This window comes from Rana temporaria, chromosome 9 (genome assembly GCF_905171775.1).
Source record: "Rana temporaria chromosome 9, aRanTem1.1, whole genome shotgun sequence".
NCBI classification, from domain to species: Eukaryota; Metazoa; Chordata; class Amphibia; order Anura; family Ranidae; genus Rana; species Rana temporaria.
The window spans coordinates 98,866,860-98,886,279 of NC_053497.1; the positions used below are offsets into that span (position 1 = coordinate 98,866,860).

At 40.4% G+C, this 19,420-nt stretch overlaps 1 protein-coding gene across 1 annotated transcript in view; it reads left to right on the forward strand.

Annotated features, from left to right (window-relative positions):
- The window catches only part of MTMR8 (myotubularin related protein 8), a 56,137-nt gene extending 42,085 nt beyond the window's left edge, over positions 1–14,052 (forward strand). Inside the window, exons 8-14 of the mRNA XM_040323957.1 lie at positions 1,212–1,321; positions 1,980–2,105; positions 5,334–5,383; positions 6,717–6,917; positions 9,043–9,168; positions 10,728–10,854; positions 13,448–14,052. Of these exons, the coding sequence (XP_040179891.1) occupies positions 1,212–1,321; positions 1,980–2,105; positions 5,334–5,383; positions 6,717–6,917; positions 9,043–9,168; positions 10,728–10,854; positions 13,448–13,777 (1,070 nt within the window). The 3' untranslated portion in view covers positions 13,778–14,052. The remainder of the gene's footprint in view (positions 1–1,211; positions 1,322–1,979; positions 2,106–5,333; positions 5,384–6,716; positions 6,918–9,042; positions 9,169–10,727; positions 10,855–13,447) is intronic.
- The last annotated feature ends 5,368 nt before the right edge of the window (positions 14,053–19,420 follow it).

Consider the following 19,420-nt stretch of genomic DNA (forward strand, 5'->3'; position numbering starts at 1 on the left):
GGTAAAAATAATAGTTTAGCTCAGGGATCTTCAAACTAAGGCCCTCCATCTATTGCAGAACCACACGTCCCAGGAGGCATTATAAAACTCTGACATTCAGAGACATGACTAGGCATGATGGGAATTGTAGTTACCAAACAACTGGAGGGCCATAGTTTCAGCACTTCAGGTATGAGAGCTATGAGCTCCCACCTGCTTTCAAGTGTTGCTTCCTTGCCATCTGGATGAGTGAGCCGTTGCTCTCTCAGGTTGTCGCAATGTTTTCCACAGCAAGGGAATGACCCATACAAAGCCGGTGTTTCTCCCATACAAAGCAGATGTTTGTCCTCCCCATGTCTTCTAGCGATCCTGTCGCTAGTCTTGCTTTCAACAGGTTCGCTAGTGTGAAACAAGCAGTAGACTGACTAAAATGATTTAAAAATATTTTACATATACTGTATATATTCGAGTATAAGCCAAGTTTTTCAGCCCTTTTTTTAGGGCTGAAAATACCCCTCTCGACTTATACTCGAATCGGTGTACCTTGGCCGTCCATTTTTTAAAACTCGCGGCTTCCTCCTGATCCCGTCCCGTTCTGTGATAGCCGTTTGACACTGTGTTCAGTGTTCCGCCTATCACGGACGTTCTTTCATTCTCGGACTCAGTTTCCCAGCAGACACTGTGTTCAGTCTATCACGGACCTTCTCTTGTCCGAGGATGAAAGAACGTCCGTGATAGGCGGAACACTGAACACAGTGTCAAACGCCTATCACGGAAAGGGACGGGACCAGGAGGAAGCCGCGAGTTTTAAAAAATGGACGCCTGCAGCGCAGCCTGTCAAGAATTTTAGGTGCGCTGCAATGGGCACAGTGAGGTTGCAATGGACACCGTGAGGGTTGCAATGGGCACAGTGAGGCAGCAATGGGCACAGTGAGGTATGCAAATGGACATTGTTGACCCTCTTTTCAGCTTACAGTGGCTGCTGCATTCTCACCCTAGGCTTATACTCGAGTCAATGCGTTTTCCTATTTTTTTTGTGGTAAAATTAGGTGCCTCGGCTTATACTGGGGTCGACTTATACTCGAGTATATACGGTATCTACATTTCAGTTATACAATTTATTATTTATGAGATGAATGTTAAAGTTCCTTCAGTAGCGAAAAGTGAAAGGTGTGACGCTACTAAGGTAAAATGGATTTTTTTTTCTTAAGTATGTTTGTGTTCTTTTTTAGCTTGTGAACAGAAGAATCCATCCATGAGTAGTTTCCTTACCATCCTTGAGAATTCTGGCTGGTTACGGCACATAAAAGCTGTATTGGATGCTTCAGTTTTTCTAGCAAAAGTATGTAAAATGACTCGCACATGTTCTTGGGTTTTGTGTACATATTATAACTCTGTTGTACCTACGATTTGCAGGTGTATGGTGCATGCACTAGCATTACAAAGAGAGGGGAACAAATGGGGAAGCCTTGGATCTTGTTTTAATCTTTAAAGTTGTAGTAAAGTCTCCTTTTATTTTATTTTTTACTTGTACCTATAGGTAAGCCTGAAATAAAGCTTAATAAGACTTAAACTTATATATAATGCACTAAATCAACTAATTGTGTACAAAATATCAGCACAAAGAAAAAACTGGAGAAAAGAATCCTAAGAATGAGCAATATATAATGAATAATGAATTCACCAGTTCATTTAGTGATGAATTAGTTCCATTGACACTGAGGTCATAAATCAGCTCAGCAGCACACTTCCACACCACACATGCACTGTGTATTAGGTAATCCGACTTGATAATTACTAGCAATGATACCACAGGAATCAAAGATCATGTCAGGGTGCGCATTCCACCAGTCTTTTATCTATATGATGTGAAATACAATTATTAGAGCAACAAAAAAAACTGTTGTCTTTTCAACATATTACAAAGGTTTAAGATGAAAGATTCAAACTTGTGAAAAAAAGACAAAACAAACACAAATTTTTTTGCTTCTTCCTGGCAGGCAGTAAGGGACGACAATTCCAGTGTGTTGGTACACTGCTCAGATGGCTGGGATCGCACAGCACAAGTGTGTTCGCTTGCTAGCCTACTCCTCGATCCATTTTACAGAACTATAAAAGGCTTCATGGTGAGAACAAGAGCTCAAACCTGAATATCTTGAAATACAATGTAATATGTGGGGGGATTCTGTTTAATTTTAACGGTGGACCTGGCAGCAACCACTAGAACAGAAAATGTCACTGTAGGCGGCTACTATCCGGGTGTAGTTCTTGGATTTTGATCCATACTTGGAATCCTTGAATCCAATTTAATAGGTTAGTTAGTTGCATTTTGTTAGCATTGTTTAAGTGATGCACTTTATTTTAATTATTTTGCAAATTTATTTATTGATCCGTAGATTACGTTTTTAGCAGTGCGGCACTTGTATTGGTACTATCATTGAGGTTCTTTCTTTTTCTCCAACCAAGAAGGATTCTATGCATGCAGCAGATGCTATGCATGCAATGGGGTGTGGCTATGCATTTTGGGGCAGCCCCACCCCTTTGTCAAGCCTGCTATCGTGTTGAAGCTGCTGCCATGGGAACACACAAACAATTGTGGAATTGCAGGAATCAGCCAGCTACGAGGGAATATAAGGACCTAAAAGAGAAGTATGGGATTCATAAAAAAATATATACTCCCCTACAGTAGGTGACTGCAGTATCGGTCCCCCTCAGTCTCTAAGACTGAGAACTGAGCGATCAAACACCCCTCTCACTTTTCCACCTGCAGAGTGCAGTCATCGGCTCTCTGATCTGCCCCTCCAGCGCCTACTGGAGTGGAAAAGGCTGGCTCAGGCTCTTAGCGGCTCACTGAATGGCAGAGCAAGCTGCTGGTCCACTCATCTGGGTATATACCGATCATATGGTTGGGACCTTTTCAGAGCCTGGATTGGCTCTGTGGCGCCAGCCGACAGGCTAATAAGGGGTCACAGGAGTGCAGAATGAACTGCACTCCTGTGATCCACAGAGGAAGTATAATAATGCAAAGTACCGTTTTGTTATTTACCCATTATTACCTTTTACATTCGCAGATTTTTTAACCTGGGACCATTTATTTATTTATCATATCAGTTTGTATGTGTTTTATTCCTCCTTTTCTAGAATTGCACAAGTTGCATATCATGCAGTTGCCTATATACAGTGCCTTGAAATTTTCAACATTTTGTCATGTTACAACCAAAAAAGTAAATGTATTTTATTGGGATTTTTTATGATAGACCAAAACAAAGTGGCACATAGTTGTGAAGTGGAAAGAAAATGATAAATGAGTTTTCAATTATTTTTTTTACAAATAAATATGTGAAAAGTGTGGTGTGCATTTGTATTCAGCCCCCCTGAGTCATTACTTTGTAGAACCACCTTTCACTACAATTACAGCTGCAAGTCTTTTTGGGATGTCTCTGCCAGCTTTACACATCTAGAGAGTGAAATGTTTGCCCATTCTTCTTTGCAAAATAGCTCAAGCTGGGTCCGATTGGATGGAAAGCATCTGTGAACAGCAATTTTTAAGTCTTGCCACAGATTCTCAATTGCATTTAGGTCTGGACTTTGGGCCATTGTAACACATGAATATACTTTGATATAAACAATTCCATTGTAGCTCTGGCTGTATGTTTAGGGTTTTTATCCTGCTAGAAGGTGACCCTCCACCCAAACTCAATTCTTTTGCAGACTCTAACAGGCTTTCTTATAGGATTGCCCTGTATTTGACTTCATCCATCTTCCCATCAGTTCTGATCAGCTTTCCTGCCCCTGCTAGAGAAAATCTTCCCCACAACAGGATGCTGCCACCACCATGTTTCACAGTGTGGATGGTGTGTTCACATTGCGTTTTGCGTTTTGCTCCTAGGCCAATAAGTACAATTTTGGTTTCATCAGACCAGAGTGCCTTCTTCCACATGTTTGCTGTGTCCCCCACATGGCTTCGTGCAAATTGCAAACTGACTTCTTATGGCTTTCTTCTTGCTACTATGCCAGATTTGTGAAGTGCACAACTAATAGTTGTCCTGTGGACAGAGTCTTCTACCTGAGCTGTAGATCTCTGCAGTTCCTCCAGAGTTACCATGGGCCTCTTGGCTGCTTCTCTGATTAATGCCCTCCTTGCCCGGCCTGTCCGTTTAGGTGGACGACCATGACTTGGTAGGTTTGCAGTTGTGCCACACTTAACCTAACCCTGCTTTAAACTTCTCCACAACTTTATCCCTGACCTGTCTGATGTGTTCCCTGGCCTTCATAATGCTGTTTGTTCACTAAGGTTCTCTAAAAAACCTCTGAGGGCTTCACAGAACAGCTGTATTTATACTGAGATTAAATTACACACAGGTGGACTCTATTTACTAATTAGGTGACTTGTAAAGGCAATTGGTTCCACTAGTTTTTATTTGGGGGTAAAGGGGGCTGAATAAAAATGCACGCCACACTTTTCAGATATTGATTTGTAAAAATGTGAAACACCATTTATCATTTTTTCCCACTTCACAATCATGTGCCACTTTGTGTTGGTCTATCACATAAAATCCCAAAAAAATACATTTATGTTTTTGGTTGTAACATGACAAAATGTGGAAAATTTCAAGGGGGTATGAATACTTTTTCAAGGCACTGTATGTACATTTTTATTCTAAAAAATATACCAGAATTTAACCGAAGATAATACTGATCCAAGCGCTCTATGGATATAGTGTAATATGTATGATGGTGGTTTTGGCAGAATAGCAGCTATTATAAAAGTAATACTAGAAATGAGGAAAGGTGTCTCTAAAAACACTAACAGCGCTCTGGTAAAAGATTGTAATAAATCTAAAATTACCCCTCTGCTTATGGTGATAAATAATCACCCTTGGTGAGAGCAAGTGTTAATCTGAATCAATCATAAGCCATGAGTGAAAAAGAAGAAAACAAAACCTTACTGCAATGATAATGGTTAAAATTGAAAAAGAATCAATGATGCAAAGTCCATTCACAAAAAAAACTCATTAGCATAAAAAAGTCTCTAAAATCATTGTGATTCCTGTGCGTAGATATTCCTGAAGTGTCCAAACAAAGATCTTCTTTTAGAATATCTGATATGTTTTCACCTTATTTTAGTCAATAGTCCCCATACATTTATTTTATTTGCGCAAATAAGTCTTTATATTCCTTCCTAGCTGGATGCTCTGTAAAACCTGTCTGGTGCACCCTGTAATAAATGGTTGTTTGGGGTATGATCATACATTACTTTTAGTACATACAATTAAGGTGTAATTTAAACACTGCTTCATACTGTTTTTTAACGCTAAATGAAGATACTTTATTATGTATTCCTTTATTAAAAGGTACTCATTGAAAAGGAATGGATATCCCTGGGACATAAATTTTCCCAAAGGTAGGTAATAATATTTTTATTCTAAAAGGGATTTCATAAGCCTGAAGAAATGTTATTAAATACACCAATCATGCGTAAAAAGCATTTTAACAATAACAAGACTAGATTTGATCCAGACATTCAACCATCAGATTGCACACAGCATCAGTAGGTCTCAATGTGTGGTCATTCATTGGGTCAATGAAATGAGATTGAATGAATTAAATTGGGTTGATATAACCTGAATTGAGCAAAACATGAGAGAGCGCACAGCAGAGATCTGCTTTTCAAAAAGTTATTTGCCTGGCTGTCATGCCGATCCTTTGGCAAATAAGGGCTACTGTCTTCTCCCTGATTATCCTAAATGGCGTTCTTATTCTTGGTCATTCATTTAGAAATCGACATACTATTAACACACTTCCGAACATACAGTCGGATAATTACTGTACCCATTTGTGTGAATCAATTACTAAGTGTTTGTAACGTATAACAGTATCCAGCTGTGCTTACAGTGGATATCACCAGATTCACTTTGCACTCAATCCTTAAAACTTTTTAGGCGTGCAGACAGCCGGTACTCATAAGCTCCAGAAACACGGGGAGAATGTCGGGAGGCATTTGCCAGTACAATAAATTCCGGCCAACCTTCTGCCTGTGTGTATGTCAGTCTGGAAAACCAGCAGATGACCGACTACCGATCAGCTCTCTCAGCCAATGGCAGAGATCGCTGAGTGTTCTGGCTGGGGGGTGTCCCGTCTTGTCACGCTATCAGAACACAAGCTCATCGGGGGTGATTGTTGCACTAAGCTCGCATTGGTTAGTACAGCAGCTTTTATTTCTCTAGTTGCTTCCTGGTTTCTGGCCAGGGCAAAAATTATGTCATACGTCCCAGAAGTCTTCTTCATAGGCATTTTTTTTTTTTTTGTCTTTTATCAGGAGGAGGGGGTGAGAGGCTTTCTCAGTTAAGCACACCTTCCTGTCTGCATACCTGAGCTAAGGACAGATATATTTAAAGTAAGCTACATGAAAAACTTTCCCTTACTCAAGATGGCTGAGGGTGGAAATGCTACTGGTGGGTGGGTTCAAAGTGGTACTTGGAAGCAGTTGCCATTGCTAATCGTCTGAATATGTTAGTTGACTGGCTTTTACACTGGCCAACTGGCTTTAATACTTCCATGGTCATTGGCTCTTCAAACTTTGTGACATATTGTAGTGCAGCCAGGTAACTAGCACTAGGAGAAGTAGAAATGGCAGTCTCCATGTTTCCTTCAAATATTAAACAGAACGAATATTTGTATCTTGTGTGTGTCCCTGTTTAGAGTGTGATCATGTTCATCCTTTGTATCTACTGCAGATGTGGCCATTTAGATGTTGAACCTAAAGAAGTGTCACCAATATTCACACAGTTTGTGGAGTGTGTGTGGCACCTAATGGAACAGTTCCCCTGTGCCTTTGAATTCAGCGAGAAATATTTACTAGAAATTCATGATCACGTCTACTCCTGTCAATTTGGAAACTTAATTGGGAATTCCCAGAAGGAACGCATGGAACTTAAGTGAGTTATTTATGTATTTTATTTTTATTCTGATTTACTTTAAAGCTGAACTCCAGTCAAAGTGAAAACGCAGAGCTTAAAATAGTGTTATGTATGTGTTGATATATTTTTTACAGCTAGAATAAATACCCTAAATCTGTTTTAATAGTTGGATAAAAAAAAGTTCAAGTCCAAAAATAATTGAGTGAATTGATTGAAGCATAAACTTATTCCAATAATTTCAAAGGCAAGATGAATTCATCCAGTAGTAGACACCACAGTGATTGATTCACAAACGTGCACCGCCACCTTATAGAAAACTTGCTTACCAGATAGCACGCAAACCAGGCATGTGGCTATAGCCCAGCCAAGGCCTTTGCTTGCACGGAAGATCTCAAGAAACCCTGGATGGATGGTTGCAATGACTCGCACACTGATGACACCATGAGCTCCGTATCGTAATATTCAGCAATGTACCCAAAAAGAAAGACTGACCATAGCGTAATATTGTCTAATTCCCAGTAAAAAATATATAGTTGCACTTACATTTCCAAAGTTTTAGAAATCGTGCACAAATTGTAAGGCCGGCTACAAAGCAAACTACCGTCCTAACGAGACAGCGTGGTGATGTCGGCAAGTACCCTCCTCCCAGACACGTTTCGGCATATGTGACATTGTCAATGGGGAATGTTGCTATTGAACCCTGCCCCCAAAGCCATCCTCTTCTCCACCTCCGGCCGCAGACATCTCTCCCAGAGGTTACTTTCGGGTATCGTGGCTCTGGCACTGTGATTGGCCGGAGCCGCAATGACGTCACTCCACGCATGCACACGGTAGCGGCACACGCTGGGGAAGAAACGGCACAGTTTCCTTTTTTCCCAGCGCATGCGCCTTTTGTATTATCGGCAGACTACATGTGAAATATCTCCTAAACAGTGCAACGTCTAGGAGATATTTCCACTACCTATAGGTAAGCCTTATTCTAGGCTTACCTATAGGTAGAAGTAAAAAAAAGAGGGTTTACAACCACTTTAAAGTTCATGTGCGTGTAAAGGCAGGCATCCCAATACTTTTGATAATCGTGTAGGTTTATTTATAGATGGGGCGATTTGCATTTATAATTTTTTTTTTATATATTCCGACCGACTTGGGAAGGAGTTTTTTTTTTTCTTCTTTTAAAAAGAATGTGTTTGTTTTTTTCCTTCTACTGTGTAACGGCACAAGGCACACAGAAGAAACTGCATGATTTGGGAGTGGTGTATCGTAAAGAATACCTAGGAGTCAGGTTTTAGGTTTGTTTGCATTGGGAAGACTTGGCATGTTGCCACCCATGACCCCATTTGCAGGTTCACCATTTTTCCTTCCTTGGACCACATTTGGTGGGCTCTGACCACTGTAGACTGTGAACATTCCACAAGAGCTGCAGTTCTGGAGTTGCTCCTATCCTTTTGTGTAGCCATTACAATTTGGCCCTCGTCAAAGTCGCTCAAATCCCTATGCTTGCTCATTTTTTCTGCTTTCAACACATCGTTCGAGATAACATGTTCACTTGCTGACTAATATATTCCACACACTGTTTTTAAAATTTCGGCCAGTCCTGGTCTGTAAGCTTTAATAATTGGTTAAACCATTTCTTTGTGATAGATACAATACCAATATTTAGACACCAATTCAGGCCTAAGTGGAGTTTGTTCTAACTCCAGTTGTTGTACAGTCACATTATGCAGGCCAAGCTGTGCAAACACTGCCTATTATAATTTGTAAATACACTAATTCAAAATGAAGAGATTGTGTGTCTTGCTATGGGAAATGGCAATATTTACTTTGTGTCAAGCTACTCAGATTGAAAATGAAATCTGTATTAACAGCCAGAAATCCATTTTATGCATTTCTTTATTTTATAATAATAAAATAGATTTTGCCAGTTAATGTAAAATAAAGACATTAATAAAATAGATTTTCGCAATTTGCAGTTCAGATGTTATAAAACACTTCTATAAATGGAGAAACCCCCAAAATAACGGAATGTTCTAAACTGGCACATATTTGCCTGGATTAAAAAAAATAATAATGTTTTCTCTTGTTTAAGAAAAAAAAAGTTTTTGTACTTTCGTGGACATTGACTTATTCAGTCTAATCTCAACAGAATTTATGAAACTACCCATTCACTGTGGCCATTTCTACTACAACGGAAGCAGGAGTTTGTGAATCCGTTGTATATCCCGAATGCTTATAAAACACTCCATCCAAATACGCTTCCATTCTTCTTCAAGTAAGTTAAATCATCTTTAAATCCTTGATATTTCCCATACTGTCAGACACAAAAAAAAAGCAGCAGCTCCCTGCAAGGTATAGAGATTAAAGAGAAGTATGGGATTTTTTTTTGGGGGGGGGGGGGAGTCATACTTGCCTAGGTGGATGCTGCATCTGTCCCCTCCCGGCTCTAACACTGGGAACAAAGCAATCAAACACCACCAATCGCTCAGTTCTCAGAGCTTCCTAAGCAGAGAGCCAGTTACTGTCTGCCCTACACCCCCACGCTCACTGAATCCCTGGGCTGTGGAGGGGGCGTGAGCAGCCAGCTCAGGCTCTCTGTGGTTTGCTGAGGGGCTGAGCCGGGTGCCAGTCCAGGCATGTGGGCGGATCCTGACCATATTGTCACAATCTTTCCCAAGCCTGGACCAACTCTGTGACGTCAGCAGGCTTCAGCCCACTGTCTGCTGAAAATGGGTGATGGGTCATAGGAGTGCACAACGAACTGCACTCCTGTGAGATCCACAGGAGAAGTAAAACCAAATGAGCTTTGGCTGTACTTCTCCTTAATACTTAAAAGGACTGTAGACCACTATGTTGAAGAGAAAAGGTTGCTGGACAATGTTCAGCATCCAGCATACCTTGGGGTGTGGTTCCCTCCGCCAGACCTACATCACTACTGTGTTTTGCAGTAATACAAGGGCCAGCAGGTAAAACCAAACCGTGCAGCAGGAAAGACTCCTGGAAGTGTGCAAGGTGATGAACATTGTTTAGCAAGAGCAATAGAGAAGAGTATGGGAAGCTAAGGCAGCAGGGCAGATATCAAGTGTTTGTTGTGCAGGAAGCTGCTGTTTTTTTCTCTAATAAATGGTGGATGGATGTCTTCCTTTTGATTTACAGGTGCTTTGTAAGCAGTGGCAGAACATTGTTCAGGTGGCCATCCATGGCACTAGACTTCTGAGGGCCCACAAAAGTGACAGGGATAGGGACAAACTATGCCATTTTTAGTGGTGCATGAAAAGCTGCAGTTATTGTGTCTTTTTTTTTTTAAGACTTTAAACTGTGTAAAAGGTGACAATTTTAAAGCCTATATCCCTGCAAACTGACACCCCACCCAGGAGTCTTCAGGACCCTGTGAGAACCCTAGGCTTGTTTTGGTTTTGGGTGTAACTGCCTGAAAATCGCCTTAGGGAACAGTGGAATATTCTAATTATTTCTATAGATATCTCTTTCTTTCTTTCTTTCTTTCTTTCTTTCTCTCTCTCTATCTATCTATCTATCTATCTATCTATCTATCTATCTATATATATATATATATATATATATAATATATAAATATAATTGTCTTTTTTATACCTTTACCCTACAACGTTTGCAGATATAATGCAGACTAAATCTTCATATAAATCTTTCATCATTGGTTAGCTGTTTCTGAAATAATAATATGTGGAAGTGAATTTATCCCTTATCAGTGGTATTCAAAATGATATTTATTCTTAAAATGCTTGAAATGCAGATCTGTTGATTTAGTTCTATCTACTTCTATAAATGAAAGCAATGTTAAATCTATTTGTGAAGGTTCTGGTGTGGAATGTACAACCGTTTCGACAGCGGAATGCACCCAAGGCAATCTGTTCTGGATTACCTGATTGAATGTCTAAACAAAAAAGCAACTTTAGAAACAAGTGAATCTACAATGGAAGATGTAAGTTTTCTTGGTCTGTTATCTGGACCATATTTATTGTACAGGCATTGCATGTGTATCAAAATAGTAGGTGATCTGAATATATGCGCCCTCCTGATTACATTGCATGTGTATCCCCATTTCTGAAATGTTCGGAGGGGGGCGGAGCAGCACATGTTTTCATACAATGATCTTTTTTTTTTTTTTTCATTCCGTCTACAACCCTTATATCCCTTAAAGATAAACCAATCCATCTGCAGGCATTAGTAATGATTAAAATCTCTTCTTGTAAATTGTTATAATAATGATAATGATGCAGCCTTACTTCTTGGAGGTTACATGTTTTTGCTTGTACCTGTAAGAACAGAAGTGTCAGTTTGTAAGACCATATTTCAGGTGCTGCTGGAAGGTCTTCCTTTCAAGTATTTCATAATGTGCTAGTATGCGATGCAAACTAGCACATTTTTACATGGTCTTGCAGGTTGCTTTTTTTTTATTACTCAGCAGTTAATTAAAGGTGTTTCATGTATCGGACCCTCACTACAGCACCCTTTGCTTCTTTGAGATCTCAAATTGTTTCTCTCTGCCCTGCAGAAATCACCCTTTGAACCCTTTAGCTGATCTCTCCTGCAAAATGGCCTCCTTGCTGGTGGCGAGATCCTACACATGTGCAGTAGAGACAGAGAGCTTTGGGATGGTACGCTACCACCTACACACCATTTTGTAATGCCAGAATTATGGTGGTGAGATTCCAGACTCGTGCATTAGTGATTCTGTCACTACTGTTAATGGGTGGCATCTCTGTGCCATATTTCTGACATCAAGATGTGGCAGTGAGATCACACGTATGTGCGGAAGAGACCATACAGCCTGGTCATTACTCTGCATTCACAGTATCTCATCACCATGTTGATGGTGAGAGCAGTAGGGGGAAACAGAGGACACTGCAGATACATGGGGATATTCACAGAGCAAGACTGACTGAATTGTGCATTAAACTGAAACCTATTAGCCAGATTCAGGAAACTTACGACGGGCGTATCAGTAGATACACCGTCAAAACTCAGAATCTGCGCCGTCGTACATTTAAGTGTATTCTCAAATTGAGATATGCTTAAATGTAGCTAAGATACGACCTCCTGCGCCGTCGTATCTTAGCTGCCTATTTACGCTGGCCGCTAGGGGCGTGTACGCTGATTTACGCCTATTCACGAACGTACGCTTGCCCGTCGCAGTAAAGATATGCCGTTTACGTAAGGCGTTTTCAGGCGTAAAGATATTCCACCAAAAAGATGGCACAGCCAATTTTAAGTATAGACGTCGGTCCCGCGTCAAATTTTTTAATTTTTACGTCGTTTGCGTAAGTCGTCCGTGAATGGGGCTGGGCGTAATTTACGTTCACGTCGAAACCAGTGAGTCTTTGCGGCGTAATTTGGAGCATGCGCACTGGGATACGTCCACGGATGGCGCATGCGCCGTTCGTTAAAAAAGTAATTTACATGGGGTCATGCTTTATTTACATAAAACACGCCCACCTCTTCACAATTTGAATTAGGCGCGCTTACGCCGGCAAATTTACGATACGCCGCCGTAACTTAGGACGCAAGTGCTTTGTGAATACAGCACTTGCCTCTCTAACTTACGGCGGCGTAGCATATATGAGATACGCTATGCCTGCCTAACGTTAGGCAGGTCTACTTGAATATCTCTAATCAAATAAGCAAATGCTCATCCCACATTTTTATGACATTTTAATCTGAATTTCAACATGAAAATAGGGGAGAAACAAAAATACTATTTCACATTCTGTATCAATCGCTTATAATCATTATGGAACTCATTCCTGTAGACCCTCACACTACAAAGTAGATTGTAAAATCAAGATTGTTCAGTGTGTGGCCTGAAACCTGAATAAGAAATTCAAAAATTTGAGGAAAGAACAGTTGTAACATCATTCAGGGCAGGGACTGATGCGAATGATAACTAATTAGTAAATGGATGAGAGAAGACGCACAAATAAGTCCAAATAATAAAATCAATTAATTGATTGGAGAACATACAACTTGTTCTAGTGGTTCAGGATGAAGAGATAGATTCATCTAATGGAGACACCACAGCGATTATTCCACACAAGTGCACCGTCACATATAGAAAACTTGCTTACCGGATGGCAAGCAAACCAGGCATGTGGCTATAGCCCAGCCAAGGCCTTTGCTTGCACCGATGATCTTGGGAAACTCTGGGTAGATGGTTGCACCGATTCCCACATCGATAACACCATAGGATCCCTAATCGTAATATTCCGCAGAAAAATAAGGCTTGGTTTTCACTCCCTGGCCAGTCTGTGTCTCACGTAATCCAACTAAACTGCACAGGACAGAAGATCTCAATGTCTGTAATAAATTAGTATCTGATAAGCACCTGAACATTTTTTTTTTTTTTTTTTTTGCACATACTGTACTATGCAATATGTCTTATAAACTGATAATAGGTCTAAACTACAACTAAATATATATTGAATTGCGGAAAATGTAATAATCGTCATTGTTATTAGTTTAATAGCATGTATTATAATTATGTCAAATGTATTATCTATGTCCATCTTATTTATTAGAAACTCCTTAAGCAAGGCAGCCCCCTTCAAGACCCATCCTCAACGCCAAAGTACTTTGAGCCTGCATCAGGAATAGAAGACCTAGCTGATGATCTTCTCGATGGTGGTGAAGGGTACCCAGATGCTCATCTCTCCAATGGTTCAGTTGCAAACTGTGACAATGTTGTATGTAAGAAAAATGAAATGACAGAGGAGCAGCATGGAAACGACATCTATAGTCTTGCAGGCTCACAGGACAGGTCTTTATCTGAAAACCACGCTCTGTCTTCTAATGAGACCAGTGGGACTGCCAGTGATACTGCATCACAGCACTTATCAAAAGGAATGTAAAGAACAAAGCTGTTAATTTTTGGAAAAGGGAGATTGACGCTAGTATCATAAGCTTTGCTCAGTGTACAGCTGCCATGTTTCTGTGAACAGTTTGCTGTTTACCAGGATAATTTTTTATACCTCTGGCCAAATCATCAGAAGTAGATGTTCATCTGTCCTCTTTAATCTGAATTTGGGGGAAAGAATCTGAATCCCTAATTAAATGCAGTATGTTTGGAATTATGGGTAAGTAATGTCATAGACAGGTGCTAGGTGACAGGTAAATAAATGCCAATTGTGTATAGCTGCTGATCAAGCTAAGATGGCATATCCCCATCTTTCCAATAGTGTAGAACGCTGCTTAAAAGTATGGGACTTTTTTTTTCCAGTATCATACTTACCTCTGTGGATACAGCATCGGTCCCTCTGCGCCTCTGCACTGAGAACCGAGTGATCGAACATCACCGATGGCTCGGTTCTCTCAGCCTCTTCCCCCCCCCCCCCAGCAGAGAGCTGCTGGCTGTCAATCAGCATCTCATTGCTCTGCTCCTCCTTGCTCACTGGAGCGCTGAGCTGTGGAGGGGCAGGGAGCGGATGTCTCAGACTCGCTGAGCTGGGTATCAGTCCAGGCACCTGGCAGATCTAGACTTCCATTGTCGGGATGACACGGTGCCTGGACTGATTTCTGTGACGTCAGCAGAGAGCGGACTTCAGTCCGCTCTCTTCTGAAAATGGGTCACAGGGGTGCAAAACGAATTGCATTCCTGTGACCCATAGGAGAAGCCCAACAAAATGAGCTTTGGCTGGACTTCTCCTTTTAATGAAGTGCTGACCTTTGGCATTAAAGAATTTCATAAATGTCCTTGGCCTTTGTTTTGACAATGAGAGCTATTTTTACTTTACCCGTATTTTTATATTTTGCAGTATTTATTAAAATGATTCCATGATCAAGTGGATGGTTTACACATCCAACTTGGGCAAACGGAACTTGAGAACATGTCCAAAGGGTAGATGTATGCCTTATCAATACCTGCCAAGAAAGAGATTTCAATTATTAGTATGTATAGCTGCACTTTTGTTGTCAAATAAGTTTGAATGTAATTTTTAGACATCTGCACATTATTTAAATTTTTTTGATTTTTTTTTATGGTTTCCCCTTGTTTAGATTATCACAGTACATACGGCAAATATTGACGGTGAAGGTTTTTCATTAAAGGCCAACCCCACCTAGGATGTGTAGTTGCTGGCCACCTGAAGCATATGCTAACCCTTATTATCTTTTGGGCGGCTGTAGATATCACAGTTTAACGGAATTAGATCGGGAAAAAAAAATAAAACATGTTCTATATCTAAACGCCGATGGAATTCATCGGAATTTCCGATGAAAAACCTCCGATGGGGCTACACACGACCGGAAAATCCGATGGAAAAAGTCAATCGGAAATTCCGATTGTGTGTACGGGGCATAAGTTGGTCTCCTTTGCTCTGATGGCTTCTGCATTATCTAGATTCTAGAAAAAAACAATAACTGGGGAATCCAGCTACAAGAAAGGGAAACCTTTATGATGCCTTTTTTTTAGGTTCATTCATCTTTTTTTTAAATTCGATCCTCAACATTTTCTACAGTGCTCTCCCCAAAACATAGGGTTTATGTTAGTGAAGTGTGTTTGTTGTCTCTAGCACCCAGTACAATATGAACTGGAAAAGTGACTGCTGTTTCACTGATTGGCTGTGGAGCTGCACTTATGTTTGCTTCAGCTTTTATAAAGCATTTCTGTAAATGAACAGTGTTAATACCTATGAGAAGTAAAATCTTGGTCAAAGTACAGTGATCAGAGCCTCAGATATCCTTGGAAACTAGCTTGTTGCTGGTATTTGAGGCCTAGGAACTGAGAAATACTGTGCAACACTTTCTGCACCAGTCCTCAGGGACTGTTAGCAGGTATGCTTACATTCCAGTGTTGCTTAAAGAATCAATAGTAAAGTTTGTAGAAACCGTTTTTAGAGAATACATTTGTGATCCTAAGTCGAAGCATTGAAAACTGCTGTTGGCCTCTGGAGAAGCTGTAAATCCCTGCTCATGCTTCTACAACAAAATAAATAGTTACATTTAAAATATTGATTATTAAAAGAGAAATGTTACAATATACATATTTATACATTTTTATAAGTTCTGTACAGTATTTTTTTCTAATGTTACTTCCTAGCAACGTTTTATCTTAATTTGTAGTCAAGTGCTTTCAAAAGAAAAGGAAAAATGTCAGCTTCCATGAATATTTTTATAATTCTAGAAAGAAGGGATGTTCTCTGTTTATCAAGATTCCAGATAGTGTTCGTGGTTAAAGGGAAACAGTCCAAGATTCGACCTGAAATTACAAGTGCCGTTGTGGACTCGGCAGGTTGATTGATTTTCGTGTTGTAATGTCAGATCTATCACAAATGTGATCTGAGATTATGCTACGTATATACAGAACAATCTGCTACTGTTGTGGAAATCACAAATCTTTTTAGATATTTGAAGAGCAGTGATTGGCATGCATTATTGTTCACATGGGAGCTTTTCATGCCAGTCGTTATGTAGATGTAAATATCTTCATAAGGTGAATATTGCTGTACCCCCAGTTTGGAGGCTAATAATACATTTTTCAATATCATTATACAAATAAATTGCATGTAGTTCTGTATTTTTATTTTTTGTCAGCATCTGAGCTTTTTTAATGTAGATATGCAAACATAAAGAGCTCTTGTGTGAGCTTAGCCTTAAAGAGATAGAAACCAATGTGCAACTTGTAACCCATATTATCTGATCAAACATACTTCACTCAGCTGATTTTTGGTCAACTAAACTCTGAGGGGCAGATCCACAAAGATCTGCACCGGCGCAGCGTATCTAAGATACGCTACGCCGCCGTAACTTACTTGGCTTTGTTTGAAATCCACAACGAATTTGCGCCGTTGGTTACGGCGGCGTAGTGTATCTCTCGCGGCGTAAGGGCGCGGAATTCAAATGCGGCGGGTAGGGGGCGTGTTTCATTTAAATGAAGCGCGTCCCCGCGCCGAATGAACTGCGCATGCGCCGTTCCTAAAATTTCCCGACGTGCATTGCGCTAAATGACGTCGCAAGGACGTCGTTGTTTTTGACGTAAATGGCATCCAGCCCCATTCACGGACGACTTACGCAAACAACGTAAAATTTTTAAAATTAGACGCGGGAACGACGGCCATACTTAACATTGAGTACGCCACCAGATAGCAGCTTTAACTATATGCCGGAAAAAGCCGAACGGAAACAACGTAAAAGAATGTAACGGCCGCTCGTACGTTCGTGGATCGTTGGAAATAGCTAATTTGCATACAAGATGCGGATTACGACGTGAACGCCACCCAGCGGCCGCCGTAAGATTGCATCTTAGATCCGACGGCGTACTAAGGCGTACGCCTGTCGGATCTAACACAGGTGCCGTCATATCTTGTTTGGTGGATACCAAAACAAAGATACAACGCGCAAAATTTGAAATTACACGGTGTATCAACAGATACGCCGGCGTAATTTCTTTGAGGATCTGCCCCTGATGGTCTATATAGACTACTACAGTTGTCACTGTATTTTGCACTACATTAATAAATGGGCTGTGTATCTGCATTTTCACTGTTCAATTGCCATAAGGGGGAAACCAAGCTTGACTGTGTACAATTTGTTAGTCACATCCTATTTTCCAGTTACAGAAACTTTCCCCCATGCTGCCATTTTTGCAAAGGTTATATTAGACTGTTACGAGTCAAAACTCATCACTTTGTATATACATGATGCATACATACAAAAATATCAGAGAAAATATCCAAGTCTTTACTGTATTGTATTCCTGTGTTATAAAATATATGCATACCATAGTTTGTCCTGTTCAGAACACCTCTTGCTAGAACAGGCAGTAATTAAGCTTTAGGTGTTAGACATCAATGCCCTATTTTATAGACCAGCGCTGTACTGATCGGCATATTAAAAAGTGCAAATGTAATAGTGGGTACATGCTCACAAATATGTGCTCATCAATGAAAGGGATTTTTTCTATTATACGATTGTTTTGTATGTCATATGGGATCCAGTTGTGCCAAAATAATGCAGAATTTAGGAGCCAGTCCAATGTAGGAAACTGCAGGCAACTTTATTAGAGAGACGTGGATACCAACAGCATTAAAAACCTCAAAGTGTGAGTACAGAAAAAGGTGCCAAAACAATACCAGGTGCTTTCAATTCTTAAGTGTGTTTTGGGGTCCACAAAATCTCCCATTCCTTTATCAGGGTTACTAGACAGACATGTAAAATAACAATATTTTAACAGCAAGTTGTGCTAAAAAAATAATAATTATAACTTTAATAGCTGCTCGTATTTATCGCGGTATAATGCGCTCCCGCGTATACCGCGCACCCCTAATGTTGCCCCCGAAATTCCTGTAAAAAAAAAAGTTATATGATTTTATTACTTAGTTTTGGTGTCTTCCCAGCGTCCATCGTCTGGTCCGGCGTCCGTCTGCAGCCTCGATGGTGTCCTCCCGGTTTCTCCAGCGCGCGCCTCACGTCGAGTCCCCGCTTCCCGCGCTCAGTTCGAACGCCTCCGCCGACATATACCGAGTGCAGTACACTCGGGTACATTCGGCAAGGCTCGGCGTCGCTCACGCTCTGTGACGTTTATGCGTGAGCACGAGCGAAGCCGAGCCTGGCCGAATGTACCCGAGTGTACTGCACTCGGTATATGTCGGCGCAGGATTTCAAACTGAGCGCGGGAAGCGGCTATCGGCGTATATCGCGCACCCACGATTTTCCCCTTATTTTAAGGGGGAAAATAGTGTGCGATATACGCCGATAAATACGGTAAACAAGACAGTGTGTGGATCCTGGAACAACGAAATAATAGCTACATGTGTATCATTTTATCGCCATTAGGAGAAAAAAAATGTGGCTGGAAAACCGCTATACATGTATCAGAATGTTTTGGAAAATACTGAATATTTTTTATCGGTCACACTAATCTACCATGGTTACAATTGAAATACAGTTTAATAAAAAAAATTAATGAGACAGCTGTACATGTATCAGAATGCTTTTAAATGTAATGACTGTTTCAGAAATGCATCTTTATACAACAATGTGATTCAAATAAAGGATGTGAGCGTACCTTAGAAAGTCTCCGCCATTTTGTTTGTACAAGTGTACTGTAAAACTTTGGATTGCAAGCATAAATCGCTCCAGAAACATGCTTGTAATCCAAAGCACTTGTATATTAAAGCAAATTTCCCCATAAGAAATAATGGAAACTCAGATGATTCATTCCATTTTATTTATAGGTTCTTCATTTTAAAGTCCATATAAAAAGATTATAGCAATGTGATAGGTTGTGTAACCATAAAAGGTCCATCCACAATTGGAAGCTTCCACAAGGAGATTAGAAGCAAAATCCAGCAGGAGCTACAGAGTATAAATGAGAAGAGAGGCGCCTCTTATGCCTTGTACACTCGATCGGACTTTTGAAAATGCAAAAGTCCTCCATGAGTCCGTCGGAAAGATAGAGAGCAGGTTCTCTATCTAACAAAAAGAGTCTGATGGAGGCTACACACGGCCGGACATTCCGAGGAAAAAAAAGCCTGTCTGACTTTTTTTCTCGGAAA